The 21,798-nt window shown below is 35.8% G+C and overlaps 1 protein-coding gene across 8 annotated transcripts in view; it reads left to right on the top strand.

Moving 5' to 3' along the window:
* The window catches only part of FHOD3 (formin homology 2 domain containing 3), a 652,613-nt gene that overhangs the window by 610,912 nt on the left and 19,903 nt on the right, over window positions 1–21,798 (top strand). For 5 of the 8 annotated variants that reach the window (XM_051969747.1, XM_051969752.1, XM_051969750.1 and 2 more), the window contains 4 exons: window positions 2,912–3,104; window positions 13,797–13,820; window positions 16,483–16,654; window positions 20,534–20,698. In XM_051969747.1, the coding sequence (XP_051825707.1) occupies window positions 2,912–3,104; window positions 13,797–13,820; window positions 16,483–16,654; window positions 20,534–20,698 (554 nt within the window). The remainder of the gene's footprint in view (window positions 1–2,911; window positions 3,105–13,796; window positions 13,821–16,482; window positions 16,655–20,533; window positions 20,699–21,798) is intronic. The other 3 variants (XM_051969754.1, XM_051969753.1, XM_051969749.1) reach the window with 1 other exon arrangement.

The raw sequence follows: 21,798 nt of genomic DNA, 5'->3' as shown, positions 1-21,798 counted from the left end.
ATAAGAGTTAAGTGTCTGAGTCCAAATTTAATTCAGGTTTGCCTGATTCCAGGGGCCTGACTCTACCTCCTGTGTCATCTAGATGCTGCAGGGATGAATCTTTTCACTGGGTTAGCACAAAATTCTCCTCATCCATGTATTTTATTTGGATGTCTAGTCATTTCACAAATATGAAAAATAACAAACTCCCAACATGTTGCCTTATCAATAAATCCACTGCTGGTAAATTTCAGTTGGAAATTCTGAAGAATAGAAAGAAGATTGGAGGAAGTAGCAGTGGGAAGTAGAAGGGGATAGTTCCTATCTTTACAATCTTAACCCTGTAGTTGAAAATTTTAGCTATATACTGCTCTCTACATTTGATTCCTTTGTCTTCCTTGCCCTCTCACCATTATCTCCCTACCTATTACCTATCCATTATGACCCCTAGATTACCCTCACTGTCTACTTTCTCAAGTTTTACCTCTGAGCTTCAGAGCACTAGTGGAGGAACTCAAATTTCTATGGTAATTGTATCCACTAAAAATGCATATTACCTAATCTTAAGTGGTCCCTCAATGCTGCATGGCAATATTTTTATTCTTTTGTAACTAATTATCTGTCTTACCTTCTTCAAGAGTTTTTCAACCTTATTTTCTCTCTTCTCAAAACTCTGCTACCTCTACTACTACTCCATTTCTTTCAGCTAATGTCTTTCCTCTTATTTCATGAGAGACCATCCATCAAAAATGTCTTTCTACTTTCTTCTGGTTTTCTAAATAAAAATAGAAGTTCTTCCACTGACTTCATTAAAACTATATAACCTATACCCATATTAGACATTTTCATTCATACACACATACCACACACACACACACACACACACACACACACACCCTAATGGAATTGTTCCAACAGCCATTCTGACTGTAAACCTATAGCCAGATAAATCAGTACTGCCTGTCTACAGTGATATGGTCTATAAATATCAGTAAGTCTGATCATATTTCTATATGGTGAAACCACACTGTTGTATTCAATTCACAATGGGTACTGATGTAACCCATGGAGCCATCTTGTTGCTGAGTGTCTTACTTAAGACACATACTAACTGAAAAAATTATCAATGGAACTTCTTATTCAAAGTTGCTAGTGTGAGGTGGAGGTGTTGGAGACAGAGCAGAAATATCTATTAATTAAAAATCAATAGTCCAAAATATTCTATTAAAAAAAGAACTAAGCTAAAAATTTGTTTCTAGTTTTGGAAGCATAACATCTCTATGAATATTATGAATATTTTATTAAACAGTATTATTATATTTGATATCATTCAGAATCAAAGATCTTGACATTTGAATGGGACATCAGTGGCCATTTGTCTACCCCTTACTTGAAAAGAATAATCATTACAAAATAATTCCAAACTGGTCATTTAGCTTCTTTTTAAAACTTCCAAGGAAAGAGAATCCACTGTTTCTTCTGGCAACCTATTCCATTTTTGGACAACTCTGATTATTAGGAAGAAGAAGGTAGATGGCTTAATGGATAGAGCATTGGGTCTGCAGTCAGGAAGACTCCAAATTCAGCCTCAGACACTTGTCACATCCTGGATAAATCCTTAACTCTGTTTGTTTCAGTTTCCTCATCTGTAAAATGAGCCAGAGAAGGAAATATCATCTCTGCCAAGAAAACTCTATAGGCAGCATAATGCACAGTTACAAACTGAACTGACCAAAGGAATGACAATTGTTAGGAAATTAATGCTGATACCAGGCCTAGATGTATCTCTTTGCAGCACCCATTTGGTGCTCTTTCTTCTTCTTTCTAGGGTCAAATAGAATAACTCCACTATCCTGTTCCACTTGGGATTCCTTTACATAGTTGAAAACTTGAAAAATGGCCCACTTCCAGTCTTTTCTTCTACAGGTTGACCATGTTCAATTTTTCATCCTTATAGGAAAAGGACTCAAGATCACTCTGGTCGAGCTCCCATGGATACTTTCCAAATTATCAATATTCTTCTTAAACTATATTGACTGGGTTGTTGATTATATGAGTCTCCTTGTCCTAAGAACTTCTGAAGCTTACTATTCTTTTGCCATAGACATTATGGGAATTTTGTGGTTGATATTTGATTTCTGATTTTGTTTTTATTTTTTGAAGGATAAAGCTTGTAGTCTTGGGTTTAGAGCAAGAACCTAGACTCATCAACTGATGCTTATAGTTCAGATATAGAGTCTTATTTGAGTTAAGCTATTTCCCTTCATTGCAGCAATAATAATTACAAATCAATGTGGGAATGTGCTAAACGTCTTTCTCTGCTCGATCATACTTAACTGCAACAGGTACTTCATTTAGATATATTTTTTTATTTTAAAGTAGAACACATGGTATTGACTAAGGTCAGAATCGTAAACTTAAGGTATATGAAATTATTTGGCCATTTTATAGTCTTCTGTAAAGCAGGAATTCTTTCCTTCCTGTGCTGCTGAAATGGCATGGAAAACATTTGGGCTTTTCTCCAAAATTCCACTAAATTTAATCATCCTTTTAAAGTTATTTAAGATACAGAACTTCTGAGTTCAAGTTTTCAGTGTTAAATTTTAGATATTATACATATCAGAATTAATGAACTAATACAAATAGTAATATGGGTTCTGGAAATATCACCATAATAAATCTGAGAAAGAGCAAGATCTGTTAGTTATTGCATTTTGTTTTTAAACATATCATACCAGTAAAGATTTGTTACCTGAAATCTCTATAATAGCAACTACTACTAAAAAAAAAAAAAGATTTTTCAATTAAAGAATGTATCGAGCAAAGAAAAGAGGAAAGGAATGGGCTGGATTTCTTTTTGCTGGGAGTTTTTAGAAAATTTTCCTTAAAAAAGAAAATAGTTGCTTCTTTTTTTTTCTTTTCTTAATTACAGATTCCACTCCTTCTTACTGTTTATGGGCCATCCCCCCTATGCTATCCGTGATGTGAACATTAATAAGTTCTGTAGAATCATCAGTGAGTTTGCCCTGGAATATCGCACTACTCGGGAGAGGGCGTTACAGCAGAAACAGAAGAGAGCAAACCACAGAGAGAGGAACAAGACCCGAGGGAAAATGATCACTGATGTAAGTGCCAAGAAATCAGCCTCCTGCCAAAGAGTTTGCTTTTGAGTAAAATAAATAAACAGAGCTCTCTGAATGCCAAACACAGGAGTCTCTCTCTAACATTTGGATTTGAGAGCTTTACTTTAAACCAATATTTATAAGATACTTTGGGTAACTAAGCTCTCTCCAAGGTCCAGGACTTCATTCCCATTCCTATCTGCTCCTCATGTGAATTTGTTCCCTATAGGAAATCTTCTTAGGGCAGTTTTGAGGGGTTTTTTGTTGGGGTTTTTTTTTAGCGGTTCAAGATTTCTTCACTCAGACAATATGCATGAGATGTAGAATCCCATAGAATCTTTGGAATCATATTGAAACAATCCAGAATCTTTTCTATATCGTTTTTCCCCCCATATCAGTCTATATGAATCAGATAAGAAAATATAGGTACAATTTCAAAAAAATTAAAGTACCATATAAATGAGTTTTTATTGTTATTATTATTATTATTATTAATGGGCCCAACTAGGATAATCCATGAGAAATAATCTTAAAGGTAATGTCAGGTCATGTAATAAATGAAGAGAGCAGTTGTGTCCATGTACCATGACAAATTTCTTGGTCTGTTAAGGATTTATTCTTATGATTTAAACTTCCAAACAGGGGGGTTTTGTGATCAGACAAATGGACAGCCTAGTCTAGTCATTTGAACAATAACAAAATTATGATTATGAGCATTAAGAAGACTATGAGACTAATTGACCAGAAGAGATTAAGTCACATTAAGTTAGACATTTTGAACCAATAGTGATCCAATAGCCAGTCAAATTCCTTTCTGTTTTCATACTTCTTCTCACATCACATTCTCTTCTCTTCCATCTTTATATTAAATGTGATTACAATGCTATTCACTTAGGACTGAGCTCATTTATTTTTGGTTGTTTGGATAACAAGTTGAATAGCTCTATAAGTCACACAATCAAAACCTAGAAAGTTGGAAGGGACCTTAGAGATCTTCAAACTCCCAGCCAAAGTAGGACTGTCTCCTACAACATCCCAAAGAGAAAGAGTTATTCAGCCTGTGCTTTAAATATGTCCAGTGACTTTCTAAGTAGCTTGTGAGGCCATGAGCTAGTTAGTTAAAATTTGAGCTGCAATTGATTCAACTGTAAGATAGCAAAAATAGATGGACTAACTAGATGGTAAGAGCACTGTATTTGGAGTGTGGGCAGACCTAGTTCAAATCCTACTTTAAGTACTTGTTAATTGGGTAAATTATTTAACTTCTATCAGCCTCAACATTCTCATTTGTAAATTGGGGACAATAATACCATCTACCTCAGGAGAATGTTGTGGAGATAAAATGAAATATTTGTAAACCATTTAACATATGCTTGACTTTGAAAACTTTAAAGATCTATATAAATGTTTTCTGTCATCATTAGGATTACTAAGAGGAAAATGCTACAAAAGAAAAGTTAGACTTAGAGGATAAAAAGATAAGTTCAATTTTAGTTAAATCTCTCTATTAAATATTTAGAATGAATCCTGACTCTCTGGAGGTCAATCAGGGCTCACCTGATCCCCAAAGAACACCTAAGGGATGAATTTTTCCTTTTTTTTAATGAGGCAATTGGAGTTAAGTGACTTGCTCAGAATCATACAACTAATAAGAGTTAATTGTCTGAGTCCAAATGTAATTCAGGGTCTCCTGACTCCAGGGCCAGTACTCTATCTCCTGTGCCATCTAGATTCCACAGGGATGAATCTTTTCACTGGGTGAGCACAAAAATTTCCTCATCTATGTATTTTATTGAGATGTTTAGCCATTTCACAGATATGAAAAAATATAGGGCTAACATACTCCCAACATGTTGCCCTATCAATAAATCTACTGTTGGCAAACTTCAATTGGACATTCTCAAGAATAGAAAGAAGATTGGAGCAGTGGGAGGTAGAAGGGGATAGTTCTTAACTCTGTAGTTGAAAAATTTAGCTATATACTGATTTCTACATTTGATTCCCTTGTCTTCCTTGCCTTCTTACCATTGTCTCCCTATCTATTACCTATATTTTATGACCCCTGGATTACCCTATTTTCATGTTTAATCACATGTAAGCTCATCTCTCTTCTACCTCTGATACCAGAAACTTATGGTTCAGGATTGTGGTGGCCACGTTCTCCATCTCATTTTCTAACAGAGGACATTAACTGAAGTATATTGGGTAACAGAAGGTCTAGGCTCAATCCCTATCTCTCTTTCTGTTTGTTTGATAATGGTCAAGTGATTTTATCTTTTGAAGCCTTAGTTAAATGAGGAGAATGAAAAAATAACTTCCAAAATAATTTCTGATTCTAGACTATTATCCCATGATATTATTTTTTCAAAGCCTCATTAAAAATACATTTTGTTCCCTCAAAGACTGTTAGACTAAGAATCAAGACTGTTCCCTCAAATTCAGTATGTAGAGTATATCTAATGGCTAAGTAGAATATATCAATAAAGAAATTAAATGATGGGTCATATCTAACATAGGGTGGGGAGGCAGTATTTGAATCAAACTCTATGGCAGGTTTAAAAGTAGCAAGGTGTTGCAGTGGATAAAGTGTTTGACCTGGTGTCAAGGGACCTCAATTCCAATCTATATACTTAGTTGGATAAATCACTCAAACTGTGTCTTCTCAGTTTCCTCATCTGTAGAATGGAAATAATAATAGTACCTATCTTTTAGGGTTATCGTGAGGATCAGATGATATAATACAAAGCACTTGACAAATCTTAAAGCATTTTATAAATGCTAGCCATTATAATTATTATCATTTTATTTGGAATGAGGATCAGATGATATAATACAAAGCACTTGACAAACCTTAAAGCATTTTATAAATGCTAGCCATTATAATTATTATCATTTTATTTGGAAAATTCTTGTGAAAATTTTTAAAATATTCTTGAGAACTACCTGCTGTGATGAATAATAGCTTTCATCTGATCACTTAGTACATATTAATCAGTATCTTCATTAAAAACTTTGATCCTGAGATAATTTTCTATATTCATTTTTTTATATTTGAGAATCAATTAGGCAAAAAGGAAGTAGAGGACTTTTTCTCACTAATTGTTTTCTTGCATTTTTACAACTCTAGGCATAAGCAATTGATTATCCCCTCTGAAAGTGATTCTTTATAAATACCACTAATAGACTGGTAAAATAATAAATTCTTGGACTTGGAAGAGATTGTAAAGCTCACCTGGTCTGATGGTCTCAGACCACTTTAAATTGGTTTAAAGTTTTTAGCATTCTATCTGTTTTCATTAAAATTTTCACTAAATTTCTGTTTCTCCTCACAAAGACTCTCTAATCCAGCCCCCCCTCCATGTTAGATATGACCCATTATTTAGTCCAATGTTGTATTACCTTATAGAAAGACAAAATGCTGCATAATTTGCCTGAAAGAAGTAGGAGAGGATTGTAAAGATTCTGATGTATGACATAAAAAAATTGGTCTTGAAGAATGATCTGCCTAAGGTTGTTATTGCTAGTAATTGATAAAGCTAAGAATGGGAAAAACATTTTTATATAATCTACACTAGACCCTGATTTCCATATTCATTACCTCAGAAAATATCTCTTGGAAAAACCCCAATTAACCTCATTCAGGGACCCTCAAGTATCCAAAGGAATAAAATTGGGACTTCTGTCTATCAAAGGCATCTTTATTGAACCTGATTGTCTTATTTCCAAGTAGATATACTATCCCCCCCTTACGTGGTAAACTGGGCAGTTCATTGTGCCTTAAGAAATGTCAAAGGTTATTTTTATCTATTGGAAGAAAATAAAATCTTGAAGTATCCTTAAAATCTCCAAAACTGGATAATAATACTCCCAGGTACAGAGCCACTAAAAACATATGTGATTGTGGCTGAGTTCTTTTTACCTTTCTTAGTCTTTCTTTCATTACTTATAAAATAATAGCATTGTACTAGCTTAAATCTGAGGTCCTTTCCAGGTATAACAATCTGGGGTCTAAGATCTGTATCAATCATCAAGCCCACCATTGTCCCCAGAGGCCTGGAGAAAACCACTAATTGAATATTAGTGAATGATTTCCATCAGGACTCTATCCCCAGGCAGGAGAGAGAAAAACTATTTCAGATGACAACCATTATTGGAGCTAGTGAGAGTCATTGCTCAAAATTTAACACACTCATGTCTTCATCTCTAGTTCTTTGGAACTCTAGCATCCGCCAGGGAGTCAAAGTAAAACTTGATTTCTGGAGAGACTTATATGAACTGATGCTGAGTGAAACGAACAGGACCAGGAGATCATTATATACTTTAACAACAATACTATATGATGATCAATTCTGATGGACCTGGCCATCTTCAGCAATGAGATGAACCAAATCAGTTCCAATAGAGCAGTAATGAACTGAACCAGCTACACCCAGCAAAAGAACTCTGGGAGATGACTATGAACCATTACATAGAATTCCCAATCCCTCTATTTTTGTCGGCCTGCATCTTTGATTTCCTTCACAGACTAATTGTACACTATTTCAAAGTCCGATTCTTTTTGAACAGCAAAATAACTGTTAGGACATGTATACATATATTGTATTTAATTTATATTTTTACATATTTAACATGTATTGGTCAACGGAGGGGATGGGGGAAGGAGGGGAAAAATTGGAACAAAAGGTTTGGCAATTGTCAATGCTGTGAAATTACCCATGCGTATAACTCGTAAATAAAAAGCTATAATAAAAAAATTACCAGCAGAAGATAATTTAGAAAATCACAAGAAAAAAAACTTGCTTTCTGAGAAGCCTCAGAATATTAAGAGAAAACTTAGGCTTCCAAGCATCATTCAATCCAAAGGAACCTACTATAGATGCTTGGACACCTTCCTTGAATAAAGGTGACTGACGGGCTTTTCCATTTAATATTCACATTTCTTGGCTTCTGTATGCAAAGGATGCTAAGCATTCTTCTACTTGAGGACCAAAAATAATATGAAGACTAATAGGTTAAGTGAAAAACTCCTTGCCCAAATTTCATTTCAAGGAAACAAAAAAAAAAAAAATAGAAGATTTCCCTCAAATTAGTCAAACAAATATTTACTCAGTCAAACTTGACCCACAGGAACTTTGAATGAGGAGAAATTACTGAAGAAGAAAGTACAGGAAGGTTGCATGGAAGAGGTAGCACCAAAACCAAATCTGAAATGGAGAAATTTAACAAAGTAATAATAATAATAATATTTCTATGGCACTTGAAACATGCCAGGCACTGTGCTAAGTGCTTTACATTTATTCTCTGACTTGATCCTCTTACTTGATCCCAAGTACTATTATTATCTCCATTTATAGATAGGGAAACTGAGACAGGTAGAAATTATGTAACATACCCGGAATCACACGGCTAGTAAGTATATGAAGATGGATTTGAATTTAGGTCTTCCTTTTTCCAGGTTTCATAATCAATCCACTACACCACTTAATGAAGTATAAGGACTATAATGGCTATGCTCTCCATGGCCTTTTTTGTGCCTGTCCTTTAAGATTTAGCCTAATCATATTCAGGGAGAGATTAATAGAAATAAATTCAGGTTTTCCTAACTCTGAGCCCAGAATTCTGTTCACTGGACCATGATAAATTAATGTGAAAAGACTTTTTTCAAAGCATCTGATATATAGATATAACAAATGAGGTTAAATCATTATTCTTTGCCATAAAACTAAAAGTAAAAATATAACTTACTAAATGTTCCCTTTTCCATTTCTAAAATGTTTATATTATATGAAATACATTTTATATTAAATTATATTTGATACTTTAATATTAACTTATATCTCATATTCTATATACTTAAAATATTTGTAAGTGCAGATATTACTGAGGAAATCAGGGAAGGGCATGACCAGGATCCAATTCATCCTGCTTCAAAGCAGGAAAACCCAGACTTCTTGCTTATGGAAAGAGGCAGTATTTCTCACTTCTTGTCTCTCTCCAGTTTTCATTCATGAAGTTGCAGCCCCATCTACTGTATCTTCAGAATATTGCCTTTAGAGACTTTTCAAAGGAAATATCACAGAATCTCAAACTGATCAGCTGGAACCTAAATGAAGGGGAGTCCCCTACTTCCTGAAACAGTCCATTCTACTTTTGAATGTTCTGGCAGTTTTAAAAGATTTTTTTGGTTAAATGTCAAACTTAAACTTGGGTTTTTAGCAACTTGAAAAAAAATAACAATATTTTATTCCCCCTCATCCCCCAATTATGTGGTAAAAATATTCTGAATTATTTCTTTAGTTTTGAGTTCCAAATTCTATCCTTCCCTCAGTCATTCTCCTCTTCCCTTCCTAAGGTGGCTAGCATCTGACGCCAAGCAGAACAAATACCCCTCCATATGATACCTTTACACACTTTGTCATGACTCTGTTAACTCTAATCATCTCTTGTTACTTCAAACAGCATCTTCTTAAAACCCTTTACTATATTGGTTACCCATCCCTGGACAACCATCAACATATTAATGTCCTGCTAATGTCTGCTGTGGTCCTCAGAGCTGAATGCAATATGCCAGTTGTAGTATGACCAGGACAGAGTCCAATAGGACTGAGACCTGTGAGCAGTCTGCCTTTCTTTTTTTTTTTCTTTTCTTTTTTTTCCCCTGAGGCAATTGGGGTTAAGTGACTTGCCCAGGGTCACACAGCTAGGAATTGTTAAGTGTCTGGGGCCGGATTTAAACTCAAGTCCTCCTGACTTTAGGGCTGGCTCTATCCACAGCACCACCTAATGCCCCAATCTGCCTTTCTTAATGACGCCCAAGATTGTTAGTTTTCTTGATTGCCATATCATACAATTAAAGTGTATTGAACTTGTAGTCTATAAAACCTCAAGATATTTTCCAGATGACCTGCTATCTAATACTGCCTCCCTTGTCTTCTATTTTTAATGTTAATTTTTTTAATCCAAGTCTAAGATTTTTATGTTTATCCCATTAGATTTCATTCTGTTAAATTTGGCCCAATAATCTAGATCATCTCAAGATATTTTTTAATATCTCTCAAATTATTTTTCCATGTTTGGAGTATCTGCAGATTTGATGTGCATACCATCTATGCCTTTATTTAATTCAATGAAAAAATATTAAACAGGTCCAATCCTTGAGTATTGAGAGCCAATGGAAACTTCTTTAGTTCATTTTAACAAACACTCATCAAGTCCATATGCACAAGACACTGAGCAAGAGAGTGAGGGAGAACAAAAATGACCAGGATGCTGTAATGCCTTCTAAGTTCTTAGAATGTGGTATAAGAGATAAGGATTAAGGATACTAAAGTGGTTTGCCATTTCCTTCTCCAGCTCATTTTATAGATGAGGATCTGAGGCAAATAGCACTGACTTGCCCAGAGTCACACAGCTAATAAGTGCCTGAAGGCAGAGTTGAACTCATGAAAAGGAGTCTTCCTGGATTCAAGCCCAATACTCTAGCCATTGTACCACCTGGCACCTAGTAGACACCTAATAAATGCTAGTTGGCAGTATTGACTGACTGCAAAGAAAATGCTTATGAAAGGACAGATCAGGAAAAAGTCACCTATGCCTGGGGTGATAAATGCTAAAGCATCAGGAGAGGCATTGTTTGGGGTGAAAGGTGGACCAAGGATTGGAGAAGTGATTTGTCCAAAATGACACAATTAGCTAGTTCTAGCTCTGCCCAAACTTGAACCCAGCTTGTTCAAGTCTTTTGACTCCAATTCCAAGGCTCTTTCCATTACATCATGCTTCAGTATCTACCAAAAATAAGCTTTGTAACAGTAGAAAATCCAAGCTTATTAAATCACCAGCTCAACTAAATTCTAAGTAAAACTTAAAAAAAAAAAAATTCCAAAATAGGAAGATTTTAATAGTTTGCCTCTAACATTTTGATGTCCTTTTGAAGTAATAACCAACACAGAGCCAGACCAAGTGGAGAGTTGAATAAACCCCTTGTGGTATATGCTGCTATTTTCAACCATGTTATAGTTTATGCTACCAAAAGAAGTTTATTTCTTAATTAAATTAGACCACACAGTCAGAAGTTTAAGCAGTTAAACATCTCATAGGCATATGTTAGATAAGAAAACAGTTTACATTCTTTAAAGTGAGAAGAAAATATAATCCATGGGTCACTATTAAAATTAAAAATTACATCATTCAGTCAATAGTTAATAAATTTATTAAGTCCTACTTTATGCAAAAGGACCGTATTATTCCATAAATAAGAATGTGGGGTCAAATCATAGATAAAACTTAAAAGGTAAACATGTAAAGTTCTGCATTTTTACTAAAACAAAATCAGATCATACAACTGTGAAGTTACACAACAACACAATGTGTGAGATCTTGCCTAGGAAGTAGTTTTTGTGAAAAAAAAAGATACAAGGATTTTAATTGGCCATAAAGTCAGGTTGAGCCGGCAACCACAGCAGAAGTTATGCAAAGATAAAGGTTCTTTAGATAGCATAAATAAAAGTATAATGCCCAGATTTCAGGAAATAATTCATCTCACTATTACTTATGGCATAGTGACAATCTGGAGTGACAATGTTGATGGGGCCTATAGGAGGATATTGCCAAATTAAATACTTTTGTATCTAAAATAAAATTGTATCTTAAAAAAGTATCTAAAATACTTTTAGACAAGGGCAACCAGTACAGATGAGAATCTGAAAACCATATCATTCATGGACAGAAAACTTTTTTATAAGGCAAATAATAGTTGTCTTCAAGTATTTGAAGGATTTTCATGTGGAAAGGGAAATTAACATTTATTCTGTGTGGCTCCAGGAAGCAGAATTAAAATGGTTGATTTTGGAGGCAGATATTGACTCATTTATATAAAAGAGCTTCCAAAAATTAAAACTAAGCAGATTACAATAATTAAAATTTCCTGATCATGTCAAAAATTACAAAGTCTTTTCCTCATAACAGCTCTTTGATTTAATTAGTACAATCATTATTATCCCTATTTTGCAGGTGAGAAAATTGGGGTTAAGAGATATTACTGTAAGTAACTTGCAAGAGCATAGTAGAGATTTGAATCCAGGTCTCATTTCTTCTTGACTCCTAGTCCAGTAACTACAAGGTTTGGCAATTAGGTGGCACAGTGGGCTTGGAATAAAGCACCAGTCTTGGGCACTGTGTGATCCTGGGCAACTCATTTAACCATTTGCCTCAGTTTCCTAATCTGTAAAACAAGCTGGAGAAGGAAATAGCAAACTACTCGATGAGCTTTCCTAAAAAAACAAAAACAAGTGCACGCGCATGCACACACACACACACACACACACACACACACACACACACAATGAGGTCACAAAGACACTACATAACTAAATAACAATATCACCAGAATTATTCAATGACCAATTAAATGACCACCTCTTGTGGTTTTGATGGAGAAGTTTCCTGCCTCAGGATGGAAGATTAAGATTAAATGCCTCTTTTTCAAATTCTTTCAGATTCTAAGATAGAATGATTCTTTTTATTAAGCAATGTTCCTGCCAAGCACTGTATGTACCATCTCCTGTGAGGGATATTGAAAAGACATAAAATCTAAGCCTTGCTCTCAAGTAATTCATAATCTTCTTGGGGAAACAAAATAAAGATTCAAGAAAAAGCCATACAAGGCAGAATGGTATTGGGTGATTTGATGAATTATATGGCACTGACTTGACATGCTCTAAGAGGTCTCTGGTAGGGACATGATCAGTAAGGATGGGTGATCCAGAAGCAAGCTTCTTATAAATCTTGGATGAGACTTGAATTGAAGGATAGTTATAGTTTTATTTTGTTTTTTAGTTTCCCATGTTTATTTTTTTTATTTTGATAATAGCTTTTTATTTTCAAAATACATGCAAATATAGTTTTCAACATTCACCCTCACAAAAACCTTGTGTTCCAAATTTTTCTCCTTCCCTTCCCACTACCCTCCCCCCCCTAGACAGCAAATAATCCAATATAGATTATATAGTTATAATTCACAAAGGAGAGCTTGAAGATAATCTTTCAGGCACCAGGAGCAAAGGCACAAGACAAGGAGGAAAGGTAAGCATGGCATGTCCATAGGACAGGATGGAGACTTTCTAGACTGTTGTGAAGCAGTGGGAAATAAAATAAAATCTTAGACCCCAAACTCCTTGAGAACAAGGTCCATGTGTATTTCACCTTTGCATTATATATAATACTTAGCAGAGAACCCAGTAAATGTTTGTTGGCTTGAATCGATAACTGAAAGATGGATAATTAGGGCATGTTGTCAGCTTGAAGAATCTCCAAAGGTAGGAAATGGAAAATCATAAAATTTGAGATCAAAAAGGTAGTTAAAGATTATTTAATCCACTACTTTCAGTTCATAGAGGAGGAACCCAAGAGAGCCCTTACTGAGGACCAAAAAGATTACCTAAAGACACACAGTTAGCTAATATCAGATCTAGGACTTGAATATCAGTTCATCACACTTTTTGTCACATCACATTTATATTTATCTTATGCTTGATGAGGTAGGCAGTGGGGATCCACTTGAAAAACTGCTGTTGTTTCTGTGTTTACTGAGCTTATTGAAATGAGGGTAATGTCAAGAACTCTTAAGAACAAGGTGTCCTTTTGAATCTGCTAAGAATCCTTTCTATCTTCTGTGTATTATTTGTCCCCTTCTGATAGACCGATGAAGAAGATGAAGTTGAGGTATGTTTACTTAAAATGCTTGGAATGATCTTTTTGACTTCTTCAATGTGTGCTCTGAAATTTGTTCCTAACATTAGCAGCGTGAAGTGCTCAGCATTTGAAACTTAGGGGCTTGAAACCATTCACTTGGAATTTTCTGTCTGGTCGAGTGTTTTATCGTTAACAGCCTTTTATGCAGAGTTTGCATTGTTCCCTTGTATTTATTTAACAGGAAGAATTTTCAGAAATTCCAGGCAGAATCCTATTATGTTTTCTTTGCCACTGGAAGTAAACAGAAATCTGGAAAAATGCCCACATGCTCCTCAAGGATAGCCCAAGCCTTTTTGGAGAAATAAGGAATATAAAATTTGAATTTTAACTTCTAAATATTCTCTGGACATTAAATATTACCAGGAATATGAAAAGAAATCTAAGTAGATTTATTCTTTTTGACTCTCCTATTTTGTTTCTTAAAATCTAAATGGCTTGTTATATACTTAAATTGAAATAGAATGAGGCAAGGGGGATAGGAATGGGGGATTATCATTGGCAAATGCAAGTGACATCCATCTAGGCTTCAGGGAATTGCTAAGTTCCTAAAGCTTTGTAGAATGATTTTTAAAGCTACCTTACTGCCATACCTAGGATCTGTAGAATGCCAAATAAAAGAAAAAAGAAAAGTCAAGTTATAGAAATGCCATCCCCTCCCCCCAAAATCTACATAATAGAATTTCTCAGAATTCATATATGTATTTGGCATTATGGAGCCCCTATATGAAGTAGTACAGAAAATATTAGTACTACTATGGTGGGCCTAGAATCTATGGTTCATAGAACAAGAGAACATCAGTTTGCATGTCTTTTTATAAATGATTGTTAAAACTACTAAATGTCTGTCACTATCAGAAATAGTGGGTGTTGTTTCACTGTTTCAGCATGAGTTTACGTGTAATATAACATCTTTCTACAAATTTTATTCTTTCCCCATCACTACTCCAGATTAAATTCCTTTTCCAAATTATGACTTACATAATTTGGAATTACTGAATTATCCTATGTTGTGGGGGAACACTACATCTCACCATAGATATTTGGAAACTCATGTATACTTTATTTTTTTAATATTCACTGAATATTTGATGTAAGTCATGTAAGTCTCCATAGTGTGGGAGCAATAAGGTATCCTTTCCTTAGTCCCCAAAATTTGAGTCAATGTTAATGTTGCTTCTTTACTATAAAAAGATGAACCTTAAATTAGTTAAATTCTGAAAACAGAATCCCTAAAAAAAAGTTCTTTCTCCTGGTATTCATTTATCAATGCATATTTTTTTCCTTTGAAATTGTCTCCCTATCTCTTTCAAGAAGAAAGAAAAAAATGAGAGAGAAAGAGAAAGAGAGAGAGACAGACAGACAGACAAAGGGGAGGAAAGGAGGGAAGAAGGAACAAAGCCAGTCATAATACTTTGTGGTCACACTATGGCCAAGTAAAACTCAAGATATCAAAAACCTTCCATTGTTCTGTGTCCCCAGTCCTGGCTCATTATGATTCTGCTACTACAAATAGGATTTTGTTTTCCTGGATCTCATTTATCCATGTGGCTACATTAGTATTAGTGTTAAATCCAAATTTTCCTCTCTGTGAGAGGCAACTCTAAGTAATGAAAGGAGACTTTGAGAGTCAGAATACCTGAGTTTCAGTTCTGGCCCCACTTCTCACTAAACCTTTAACAAGATATTTCGTGTCTTTCAGCCTCAGTAACTTGATCTATAAAAATGTGAAAGTTGGACTAGTTTTCAGCACCAAAATTCTTATCCTCACTAATAAAACTCCATTTTTATAAAAGGCTTTGACAAATGCTGAAGTATATTTGTTCTACGTTTGTTAGCACTTAATCTACCATAATAAGGCTCAATATGTTCAACCGACTGCATGATGAGATATGTTTTATTATTCTGAGAGGATTTGGGGATAAATATATTTGACTGAATTTTAAGGTCTTCCTACAGGGCCCAATTAAGAAAGTTCACAAAGGAAGATGACATAAAACCAACTAGAGTTGATGGATTTGTTGGTCTTTTAAACAACTCTCCAAGACAATAAGTTAAAAAGAAAATAACACGCTAAAATGGAAGATTTTTCTCCAGGAAGTTTCCATGCTAGTGAAATCACATGTCCAGTCTCTTCCCTGTTTCCCTCTCAAATAGAAGAAACAAGAGCTCTTCTCTTTCACAACAGAACTTATTGTCACACAAATGTTTTTCACAAAATATTTGTAGAGTTTCTTCTTTCCTTCCTTCCTTCCTTCCTTTCTTCCTTCCTTCCTTCCTTCCTTCTTCCTTCCTTCCTTCCTTCCTTCCTTCCTTCCTTCCTTCCTTTTTTCCTTCCTTCCTTCCTTCTTTCCTTTCCCTTTTACTTTCATTCTTTTTGAGAGAAATAGGGAAACAGTTTCAAAAGAAATTATGTAAATCCTATTATTATTATTATTATTATCTCCAAATAAATAGGCAACAGCCTCTATATACTGCAATAATAGTTGGATCTGCAGAAGTAGAATGTACTCTAACAGTATTCAATTTTGTTTCTTTAACTGAATTCAGCTATGGAATTCTTTTCCCTTTTTGAACAGAATTCAGCTGTTCTAGAAAGGTGACATATATCTTGACTCTGACTGTCTTTTTGCAGACGGGAAAATTCTCTAGTAGTTCCACTCCCTCTCAGAGCCAACCACAGGGATTGGAATATGCAGAAGACGCAGCTGAACATGAAAATATGAAGGCTGTGCTGAAAACGTCTTCCATTGGTGAAGAAGGCACCTCAGTTTTGGGCGTAAGGACACGAAGCCGAGCCAGTAGAGGTAACTTGCCACTTCTTTCCTTATAGCACTGTTGTTATAATGCAAACTTGAATTGGCTCTCAGATCATAGAACTAGAGTTCCTAGCTTGGGGTCTGTGAACTTAGTTTAATTATATTTCAGTATAATTTGTTTTGGTTTTGTTTTGGTTTGGTTTTTTTTTGTTTTTTGCTGAGGCAATTGGGGTCAAGTGATTTGCCCAGGGTCACAAAGCTAGGAAGTGTCAAGTGTCCGAGATCAAATTTGAACTCAGGTCCTCCTGACTTCAGGGCTAGTGCTCTATCCACTGCGCCACCTAGCTGCCCCTATAATTTGTTTTCTATATGATCCTATATATTCGATTTTTATGCACTTGAGTGTGATTCTGATGAGCAGTTCCTTGGCTTCACCCAGGCTGCCAAAGGGGCCATGACATCAAAAAATCCATGACACAGGCCCTTATCATAGGAAGAAACTTCAAAGGCCATCTAAGTCTAATCTCATTTTAAATACGAGGAAACTGAGGTCCAGAAAGATTATAAATGACTTAAGATCAAGCTATAACCCAATTTGAAAAGCAAAAAGTTCTATACTTATGTAGGTATTATCATGGTCAATTGACAATGGAAGAGGAAGTCTCATCAATAGCATTTTATTTTTTCCAATTATATATAAAGAAAGTTTCCAACATTTATTTTTGTAAGACTTTGTGTTCTAAATTTTTCTCTTTCACTCTCTGCCCTCTTCTATCCCCAAGATAGCAAGCAATCTGATATAGGTTACATGTATAATCATGTTAAACATATTTCTGTTTTAGTCATGTTGTTAAAGAACAATCAGTACAAAAGGAGAAAAAAAAAAGAAAGAAAATAAGTGAAAATATCATACTTTGATCTGCATTCAGTCTCCACAGTTCTTTTCCAGATGTGTATGATATTTTCCATCACAAATCTATTGGAATTGTCTTGGTACAATGGTACAATGTTGCTGTTACTGCGTACAGTATTCTCCTGGTTCTGCTCATTTCACTCAGCATCAGTTCATATTATGTCAGAGTTTTCCTGAAACCTGTCTGCTCATCATTTCTTACACAATAGTATTCCATTACATATAAATACCACTACTTGTTTAGCCATTCCCCAATTGATAAGATATCCCCTCAATTTCCAATTCCTTTAGAGCTGCTACAAATACTTTTGTGCATGTGGGTCCTTTTCCCTTTTTTACAATCTCTTGGGATACAGTATTATTGGATCAAAGGGTATACATAGTTTTATATCCTTTGGGCACACTTCCAAATTGCTCTCTAGAATGGCTGAATCAGTTTACAACTTCACCAAGAAGGTATCAGTGTCCCAGTTTTCCCACATCTCCTCCAATATTTATCACTTTCTTATTCTGTCACCTTAGCCAATCTGATAGGTGTGATGTGGTATCTCAGAGTTGTTTTAATTAAAATTTTCTAATTAATAGTGATTTTCCTTGTATGACTATAGATTGCTTAAAATTTCTTCATCTGAAAACTGCTTATTCATATTTTTTGACTATCAATTGGAAAATGATTTGTATTCTTATAAATTTGACCGCATTTTCTATATTTTAGAAATGAGAACTTTATCAAAAACACTAGCTTATAAAAAGGAAGCATCATCTTCATAGACAGATGAAGATACATTTGAATCATTATCATTATAAGAAATGAAATAAATGCACAGCAAAATAAAACCATCATCTCCATTTTCTGGTTCTAAATCTTGCATCTATTGCTCCTACTTCTCCAGGGCATACCACCTCCTACCAATGTCAACCTCCTTCCTGTCCATTGGTGAATGACAAATGAATTGAGAGATGGAATTTACTCTCCAGGGAGTTCCTATAATAGTGAAATACTTCTCCTTACAGGCTCATATCACTGTTTTCATATTACCCAGATTACAATGATCTTTCTCTCCTTTGAACTAGTAATACTGATAATAATTACTGACATTTTTGAAGCTCTTTTTACATATATTATCTCATTGGAGATTCATAACAGCCCAGTATTACCAAGTATTATTAGATCTATTTTACAGATGAGGAAATTGGGAATCAGAAAGGTTATATAATTTGGTCATATCCACCTTAGCTAGTGAGTCTCAGAGATAGTATATGAATAATCTAAATCTTCATGACTCTTAAGACCAGAATTCTATTCACTATTGCATATTGCTCTCATTTACATTTCTCATTTTTATTGTGGATATGCTGCCTTGTGACATCTCCTGTTATTTAACTTTTTACATGTGACTGTCTTATCTTAATACAAATTTTAAAAGTGAACTGGGAAGAGGAGGAAACAAACAAGTAATTTCACAAAACTACCCAACCCTAAGTGAGTTTGGAAAGCCATGATACAGAGGCTTTCCTGGCAATGGCAAAGGAATTAGCTATAGGTTGTGGGTCAGAGAGTGATTACAATTAGCAGCCAACTGTCAGCTTTAAACCACCAGTGATGACCCTTCCACACAGGGCTCCTAGGTAGGCCATACATTTTGTTCCTCAAGAATTGCTTGTAAAATTCGTACAACCCTAAAGATCTGCATAGATTAAATAAAGAGAATGACAATGTGGAGAGAGCTTTCCTTGATGTACTCCCAGAAGCCTGGCCCTTGACTCCTGAAGAATGGGGATAATCATCTTATAATGTCTTTTTGTACAAAAAAATATTTTCTTGTGTAATTGGAAGAAGGAAGGAAATGTAACAGTGGCAAGCTTTCAAAAAGCCTGGTCAGGGAACAAAGCCAATGAAAAACTATTGAAGGACCCCTGAGGATAGTCAATAAAGGTCTAGATTTCCAGCCTTCTCTCTGTCCTTTCTGGCAGTTTAATTCCTGGCTTATATGAAAGGTAGCCTCATTGCTAACATTTTGGTCTGACTCAGTCTGGTTCTGCTTCTGGTCTTTAAAACAGCAATTAATGGCTGGATATTACTTAGAGCATGTTCTGCATGCATCCTAACTAGGTTGGTCCTAACTAGGTGATTTGCTGGGAAAAGGTCTACATTGGGTTTTTGTTTTGGTTTGTTTTTAATCTTCTTATCTGGATTAGTCACTATTACACCAGTTTTTAAATTGATGCCTATGAAATGCCCTCATGGCACAAGGCCAGTCATTAAACCTACTCCCTACCCCTTGTTCCTTGTTATAACTCTGTGGCAAGGAAGCAGGGTTGGACTCTGTGTGAGTCTAAGCATGGGGATGTGGATGATGACCGACATAAGGAAAGAATAATTAGTTAATGGCCACATAAATAGTTGTCATGATAGCACAATTTCCAGGAAAGAACTTTTCTCCTTTGAGAGTTAAACATCTGCCTAGTCAGAAATGTGTACTGTTTTTCTAATGTGTTTGTGAGCTATTTGCCTGATCAATTACATTGCACAGTAGATAAAATCAGGAAAACTCATCTTCCTAATCTGGGCTTAGACATTTACTAGTTGATGTATATGTATAACTTATATCTGATTGCTTGCAGTTTTGGGGGGGAGAAGGAAAGGGGGAAAGAAGGAAGGAAAGGGAAAAATAAGTGGAGCTCAATTTTACAAAAAATGAATGTTGAAAACTATCTATGTATAATCAGAAAAATAAAATGCTATTAAGTGAAAAAAGAAAATAAAATCACCTGGAGAAGGAAAACTAAACAAAATAAAACATTAGTTGAAAGGCATTCAGAGTATGTTAGAGCACCACAAGATCTGGTGGTGTACTTCTCTGAAGTGACTCTAAATGCAGATAATTGAGAATGGGGTATATTTGGATTTTTACTGGCATAATTCTCAGGAAGATATGACTCAGTTTTTGCAGAGTTTCTAGATGAAAAATTGGGGCTCATTTGTGTTTTGTTTTGTTTTGTTTTTTGCCCAGGCTGCACCAGCAGCACGTGGCACGCCAGCACTGACGACTCACCTAACGTTACAGATGATGCAGCAGACGAGATCATGGATCGCATCGTCAAATCAGCCACCCAAGTGCCCAGTCAACGAGTGGTGCCAAGAGAAAGGAAACGATCACGAGCAAATAGAAAGTCATGTGAGTCTGTTAGGGAAGTGGGGACGGAAGAAAACACGTTTTCCAAGAAGCCTTGGTCCCCATTTGCAGAGTGGAAGGAGAGGGACCGCGGGCAGGGCAGTTGTGCCTTTGTTCCGTAGCTTGACCTGTGCCAGCCTTTTGCTGCCAAGAGCTCCCTTCTTGGTTCTGAGGATGGAAGAACATGTAGCGTATCCTCCTGCTGGCCCTAGCTTGGACGGCCTCAGTCGCCACAAAGAGCCTTTAGGATTGTTCAGTCCCTTTTAGAATTCTGAGGGCTTGCAGAAGTCCTGTAAATCTGTTCAGGATTACAGAACTCAAGCCCTCTCTGGTCTCCCCAGTAGCTCCGTGCCAGATGTCGGTGCAATCCATGGGCTGCAGCCTGAAGCTATTTTCCTAAGCCTGCTTTGGCTCAGGCTTCTAGGCAAGGAAGGCTGCAGGCATCCTAGCCAGGATACTGTGATGTAGTGAAGAAACAATGTAGCGGAAATCAGTTCTCTGCTCTCTGAGTGTGAACTCACTGGTCCTCGATTTACTCAAGTGTAAAAGCAGGGAGGGGAGGCAGGACTAGGTGCACTCTCTCAGCCCTTTCTCTATCTCTCCACTCCCCAGAAGAGTTTAGTATTATCTGTGCACGTGGAGATTTTACTGTGTGCTCTCTCCTGTCAGTTTATAAAGATGTTAATCAGTAGGGACACTAGGTGAAGACATAGTGCAAAAGAGCCTAAAGTCAGGAAGACCCATGTTCTTGAGTTCAAATCCAGCCTCAGACACAAACTGGCTGGGGGACCTTCGGCAAGTCACTTAACCCTTTTGACATGGGTTTCTTTGTCTGTAAAAATGAGCTGGAGAAGAAAATGGCAAACCATTCCAGTATCTCTGCCAAGAAGACTCCAAATGAGTTATGAAATGTTGAACATGACTGAAAATGACTAAATAACAACTAATAAACTAATTCAAGTAGCAGTCCCCAAGGAAAGCAGATCTTTATACTTTTCCTTCCAGAGAAGTACTGATTTATCCCTGGATGGCACAAGGGAGGTAGCACTGGATTCTGCAAGATCTGAGTTTGAATGCTGCCTCAGACACTTATTGTGTGACAC

Source organism: Antechinus flavipes, chromosome 1 (genome assembly GCF_016432865.1).
Source record: "Antechinus flavipes isolate AdamAnt ecotype Samford, QLD, Australia chromosome 1, AdamAnt_v2, whole genome shotgun sequence".
NCBI lineage: Eukaryota > Metazoa > Chordata > Mammalia > Dasyuromorphia > Dasyuridae > Antechinus > Antechinus flavipes.
This window is presented reverse-complemented; position numbering and strand designations above follow the sequence as displayed.